The sequence below is a fragment of the Aulonocara sp. 'chitande type north' Nkhata Bay genome, linkage group LG11 (genome assembly GCF_057382095.1).
Source record: "Aulonocara sp. 'chitande type north' Nkhata Bay isolate Kocher_YH1m ecotype deep benthic linkage group LG11, A_spYH_male_GT1.1, whole genome shotgun sequence".
NCBI lineage: Eukaryota > Metazoa > Chordata > Actinopteri > Cichliformes > Cichlidae > Aulonocara > Aulonocara sp. 'chitande type north' Nkhata Bay.
In genome coordinates, this window is record NC_141354.1 from 13,733,495 (window position 1) to 13,740,648 (window position 7,154).

Sequence of the window (7,154 nt, forward strand, 5' to 3'; positions counted from 1 at the left end):
GTGTAAAAGGGAAGAGGAAGATCCAAACAATGCAATTATTGGGTCCGGCTCTAATGTGCAATTATAGATACCAGAAAAACATTTAAAAATGTCCAACCAATAGTTATGCAATTTGGGACAAGTCCAAAATAAATGAGTGAGAGAGCCATCTCCAAGTTTACAACGATCACATATCGGACTGATAGAAGGGAAAATCCTGTGCAGTTTAATTTTTGAATAATGAAGTCTGTGAAGCACTTTAAATTGAATTAACTGATGCCTTGCATTTATAGAGCAAGAATGGATCCTACACAGACTCCTCTCCCACACCTCATCTCCAATCAGCAAACCAAGCTCTTCCTCCCATGCCATCTTCAAAAAGTCAGATTTAAAATTTAAATACTTAGAAAAGGCTTTCACAAAACCAGAAACCAACTTTTTAGAATCCGGGGAGCTCAGAAGGAGTGTAAAAATTGACCCCTCTTCCGGAAGAGATGGAAATACTCTGACGAACATAGATTCCTATCTGTAAATAATAAAAAAAATGTGATGCAGGGAGAGAGAACTTGTTCTGCAACTGAGTAAATGATGCAAACTGCCTGTCAATATATAAGTCTTTGAGAGTAATAATACCTTTCTGTGTCCAGACCTCAAAAGAGGCGTCTAAACATGAGGGTGGAAATGCATGATTACAATATATTGGAGTATGGATCGAAGTGTCTGGTGGGTTCTTTTACATTTTGACAGAAGCCAATTGAGTCTAATAATGGATTAAATGCCATGTTGAGGCTGTCATTTTTAGCATCTACATGAATGTTAAAATCACCCACAATAATTATTTTATCTGAGCTGATCAATAAACCAGATAAAAAGTCTGAGAAATCAGACAGAAACTCTGTGTAAGGCCCAGGTGAACGATGGATGATAACAAGTAAGACTTTATTGGGTCTTGAAGACGAATTAAATGACAAAATAAAGGCAAAAACAAATTGTCAATAAATACACTGCTTACTACATCTGTGCACTTTTGGCTGCGTGAAATGGAACCACAAAAATCCCCTTTTTAATGAGACGACTTGTTGGGTAGGAAACATGGAAATAAGAAAACTAGGTTCAAGACTTGTGGAAATATTCAAATACTGATGCTGCTGATAAAAATGTAAATTGATGGTCATGAATGGACACTTGTTTGTCAGCTAAAAAAATACCAGTTACGAAAGACCTCCACGTCTCACTGAAACTAAGCTGGATGTTTTTTCATGAAGTGTTTGATGTAAGAGAGCACAGACTAAATTGAATGAGTGACAGTACCTGATAGTTTCCTTGTCTCACAGCCAGGTCACCTCTGAACTTGTAGACTTTCTGCTTCTCCAGAGAATCTTCAGTATCCAAAGCAGCACTGTGACAAAACCACTGCAGAGAGGAACAACTTTACCACACAGCACAAAGCTGTTAGAGGATGCTGCTCAGTCAGTCACTGCCAGAGAAGTACATATCTCCACAGATACTCAGCTTCCTCTATGGTTAAACATCAACATAATAATAATAATAATGATAATTGTTGTTATTATTATTATAATTATAATATTTATTATTCCCCAAAGGTTGATTCTGTTCATCTGGACGTAGCGTTTCATCACTCATCCAAGAGACTTCTTCAGTATCAGCTGCAGGTTTCCCCAATCTTATAAACAGTACATTTGCATAATGACTGAAACCAGCCCACTGAAGGAACAATGGGCTGGGAGGTCAGTTACTTCATCATGATTATGCAAATTCTCATGACCATAAACTTACATCTGTAAGCCTTTTTAAAAAGAAATTTCTCTCCATATAAAAACTATGAAGACATTTCAACTACTATCCGAAGCCTTTTACGGAGCCATTATTATGATTATGATTATTATTATTATGTGTTGTCTTGCTGTGCACAAGACATATGTAGAATTATACAGTGTGTTTAAAGGAGACGATCTGAAACACAGATGGAGTCATTGAATAACCTTGATAGAAACATCACACCACACTGGTGGCTGCCTGAGCTTCCCCTCGAGCTTCCTCTTAGGAGATGCAGCTGTGGCATATCTCAAAAATCAAACATTACCTCATTCTTGAGTTACAGTGTTCACTAAGTTAAGTGTCCACACCACAAATCCACCAGGTAATGACATAGTGAGGCGTGAAAACTAAACTGACAAACATTTGTACTCCATTTACAGTTTTATTTTTAAAGCAGGTTCACACATGACAGACACGAGGAAATCATGTTTTAATGAAAGAATATATAAGTTCAAAATAATATATGTTTTATAATCTAAAGATTTGTGAGAAATACCTAGACTCTGAACATTTTAGTTTCACATAGCTATCATATCAAAGTAAATTCAACAGGAGTTTGTACTGAATGTAAGTTCAGACACACAAAGGTGGCAATGACAACAGTTAAGTAGGCTGTAGAAGATTGTTAAAAATAAACAATAACATGTTTATAATACGAAAGTTCTGCTTAATTTCACCACTGTTTATCTTCCTGCTACACTGAGCCTGAACCCATCACCTTTGAATTATTAGAGGAAAGTTTGCTGCAACCCAACAAGCCACTACTGACACCTGTCTAACTGAATAAACAAAACCAACCCATGGATCTTCTTACACTGCACAGATGAAATTATATTTATCATAAACAGACTTCTTGTACCACAAATGGTTCCCACTTGTATTCATGGCACCACTTATGCTACAGTCTGCTGTTCTTGTGTCATCTGGAGCCCACTGATCAAAACCTACACAATGATCATCAGCCCAGAACCAGAGGTGCAGGGTGCAGCTGTAGTGAAGACCCAGCCAGACAAAGGGAGTGTCAGCCTTCTGAGCCTCCAACCCAACCCAGACCTGGGTCTTGTTATCAAGGATGGAAACCAGATCCATGCGTTCCTCTCTGCAGTGGTACAGGGCGTCTGCCCATGTCTTGTTCTCTTTAATCAGTTTAAAGGGCTCTAAAAGGAAAAACATCAAGAAAATGAAACTTAGAAGCATCAAACCAAACAGTGTTTCTGAGTGTCTAACATGCTGCATTAATCTAAGCACATAATTCTTCTTACTTATTCTCGCTTATTCTTTAACCCTCAAAGAGTTTCTCAGTCTTGTTCTCTAAAACCTAAAGAATTATGCGTTTGATCAACTGGTCCCGTAATGGAATTGATACCCTGCTGAGCTTGGGAGAGCCCGATTGTCCTGCGGAGACGTTTGCTGCAGGATACTCGATGGTCGGTTGCGTCGTGTGCCTGGCGACACTCTCGATGGAGGACATTGAATGACATCTACCAATTCGGAACCACAATAACAGAGTTCTGGCTGATTGGACCTGGCTTATCGAAGTAAAAGAAGCGGCTACAGCTGTTCAAAATCCCATAAGGCTGCCCGACATGATAGACAATGGGCAAGGCTGTGAGTACTCAGATTGTGTTTTGAACGCAAAATGGATAACATCTTGGAGAAGAACAACAGGAATTGAGAGGATTGGTGCCAGCTGAAGGCCTGCCAAGGTTGAAGCTGACTGGAACAACAAAAATTCTTCCATGATAACAGGATTGTTGTCAAAACTCTTTGTCCCTCCTTTAAGGCCATCCGCGTTGATCGAAGATTGTTGACTTTTGCTTAACCGGGTGAAGGGACACTTTCTCTCGGCTGAACACAGAAAACACACACGCACACACACACACACACACACACACACACACACACACACACACATGCATGTACACTGACACAGACCTGCACTCACCCCCCACCCCCTCCAAATGCCTTTGAAGCTTATGTCTTCTATGTTGTGAGATGTGATCACTCATGTGCTGAGGTGTTTTTTTCTGTTCTCAAACTGATCTCGCTGTTGGAGCTCAGCCTGGGGGGAGTTCTTTTTTCTCCTCATCTTTCCTCATGTTGTGCATTTTCCATTGTTATATCTCTCTGACCTGACTTCCCCATGTGATGCTGTGTAATGTGTGTATGGTTGGGAGGGTAAGATGGCGCTGGCAAAGGTCGGCAGCCTTAACCCAATTTCCCTTGGGATGAATAAAGTATTACCAATCAATCAATCAATCAATCAATCAATCAATCAATCAATCAATCAAGCAATCAAGCAATCAATCAAGCAATCAATCAATCAATCAAGCAATTAATTTACACATTTATATTGACTCTACTGACTGACCAGTTAACTTAGTGGGTAAGAATGTTTTATTGTACCTTTTTTTATGCCTTTCATCGTCACCTCACATAGAATTAAAGGCCCAGGTGTGTTTTTGTACACAGTTACAGTTACATAACGCCCCCACTTTGGTCCATTTACACAGTTAAATGTTTTATTTTCTCCTTTGGTATTTGTGTTGATTGTTGCACACCTGTAAACAAAGACAAAAGGTTGGACAGATGTACAGAAAGAGTTTCTGGCTCTGTTTGATTAAATCATGCTGTAAACAGTGGAGACAGTCGAACAGCTGGATAATAAATGTGAGCTGCTGTCTGAGAACATTTTAGAAAGAAGGAAAACACCTACAAATAAACAACAAAGGAAAATGAGAATAAATAAAGATTTTTATATTCTTCACATATACGTGATTATTACTCCAAACCACATCACACCATATTAGACCTCCTATTTCATCTGATAGAACTGATACAGGTTTATCTGTGTTACTGTATTACTGGATTTAAATGCACTTAAATATTCATAAAATTATCTAAAAACATTGGACATGCTGGAGCCTGACTGAGAACAGAATGATTCAAAGTAAGATGAAGGTATTACTCAGTGGTGTCAGCAGCATTTCTCTCAGATGAGTTCCCGATGAGGATGCGAGCGCCTTCTAGATCAACATTGTGTTGATTTCTGTTGTAAATGCTGATGCAGGAAATTTCATATAGACCCAATAAGTCAACTGTCCACCAGGTGATGGGCTGTTGTTCTACAGTGTTAGAACATGTTTCTTTATTTCCGTCCAAAGCTCTGTCAGCAGTGTACTTGACACCATAATCATCTGAGAAGACTGAAGACTGAAATGCCACTTTGTCATCCAGTTTGATAGTTTCCCATCCTGGACTACATCCTGATGATGTGACAGAAAGTAAAGTAAAGTAAGAAAAAAGAAAAGAAACAATGTCAGTGGCAATAATACTTCAGACCAGGTCTTCTAGTGTTTTTTAGGAAAAATCTCCTTTTCACTCCTAAATAATGAATCTGAATTATGACTTCATGATCTGACTGAATCTTTTGTGGCAAACATATTACACACACACACACACACACACACACACACACACACACACACACACACACACACACACACACACACACACACACACACACACACAGGTTATTTCCAAGCAGCCTCACTACATTATAAATGTTGAATAGTTTTGCAGTTAGTGAAAAAAAATTAATCAGAATTAATGAAATGAATAATTTGATTCTCAAAACATATCAAAGACTACACGTTTATCAAAGCACTTATTTCTAAATCACGTTGATCACATATCATAGAACATAATTCAATATAAATTTACATTTATAACATATATTTATACAGATGTTTGTAAAATTGCTTCAGTCCAACAGAAAATCCCCACATGAAACATTCCCACAGATATGACGTCTACTGTGATGCAATAAATAAATAAATGAATTGAAAAATAAAATATAAAAATAATTAAAAAGGCATAAAATTAAATACTTTACAAATAAGTATAGTCAGAACAGAAGCACCATCATACTTTTTGATATAACCGGAAGAAACTGATTAGAAATGCACTCTTACCTGGATCCTTTTGAGTTGATCTTCCTGTGAAGTTTCAGAGAACGATGTAAGAATGAGTGAATTACTGCCAGCTCTGATATTGTTGTTTGGTAATACAGCAGAAAGCACAGAATGTAAACCATCCTTCAACACTCAGAAATGAAACTGGCTTTACTAAAGTCAAATCCTCTTTAAACTAAATGAAACGACTTTTGCTTTATCGAGCAGTTTGGATCAACTCACAGTAAAACTGAACTGTTATATTTGATCTTTTTCATTCTTTATAACGATCATTGAAACATCACTGTGCCAGGCAGGAACATCAAATGATCCACTTACCAATCAAAGTGATGAACAACAGACTCCACAGCATCTTTACTTTAGACTCTTTGCACAAATGTGTCCTCTAATAAGAGAAAGAAAAGACTTCTACCCTCACTCTGGAGTTTTCTGTAGACACACTGATGTTGATATGATCCCCTCTCTGAGTCAGAGCTGGATTTGTATTTCTGTCACTTCCCTCATAGCAGAAAACATGAAAATATTCATTTCTCCTGTTTACACTCAGAGTGAGGCTGTTATGTTCAGTAGGCAAAGCATTCCCAGACTTTTACATCTGATTTGCAGATGAGAACATACCATGACTGTTATGATCACCATGTTCAACCTACATTCTGTGTGCATCCAAGTACATGCAAATACTTGATACTTAGCATATCAGGAAATTTACTTCACCAGTGGAGGCTGTGTGAATAAAAGGTATTCAGTGACATTTCAACAGGTGGACATTTGGTCTACTTTAAAGAAAAAAACAGAGACATTATTAACAATCGGTCATTCATTAATAAGCTGCCGGGAAAAAACCTTCACAAGTCCATCATTGTGTCTACTTTCTGCTCTGCATCTGCATTTAGTCTGGATTTCATGTTTCATGCAGAAATTATTTATGGAAAAGTGCTTCACACACTGCTGAGTATTTGTAAATGTGTGCATGAGGGCAGGGATGCATGTTTGTGTCTGTGTGAGCCTGTTTCTCTAAGTCTATGTCAGGCTACCCCCAGGTGTGGGGGCCGATCTCACCACACTCCATACCAGTGGTTGATGCCCTCGGGCATCGGTGCGTTGGTGGTTCTCGGTGTCCAGGGCTGGGCACTTAGGTATGTACTGGGTCACTCCCGGTGGCTGTTTGGCGGGGCCTGGCGCCCGTGGCTCGGTCGGGCCCCTACCAGAAGGCAGGGGGCCCTCATACCTTGGGTGGCTGGGCCTGGTACTCTGCCGCAGCTGGCTGCCAGCACAGCCTGCGGGCACGTCACTGCAGCCCCCTGTAGCTTCTGCACCTTTGCTGCAGGGTGAGTCCTATTCATCACCAATAACATGAATTCC

General features: G+C 39.2%; 1 protein-coding gene across 1 annotated transcript; it reads right to left on the bottom strand.

The window, feature by feature from the left end:
* Nucleotides 1-2,229: 2,229 nt before the first annotated feature.
* On the bottom strand, nt 2,230-6,288 carry LOC147318614 (fucolectin-5-like). The gene is made up of 5 exons (XM_086309881.1): nt 6,111-6,288; nt 5,793-5,816; nt 4,787-5,084; nt 4,225-4,379; nt 2,230-2,975 (listed from the first exon to the last, which is right to left on the bottom strand). Exons 1-5 carry the CDS (start codon nt 6,142-6,144, stop codon nt 2,629-2,631), a joined length of 858 nt encoding a protein of 285 aa, XP_086166007.1. The 5' UTR covers nt 6,145-6,288; the 3' UTR covers nt 2,230-2,628.
* Nucleotides 6,289-7,154: the final 866 nt, after the last annotated feature.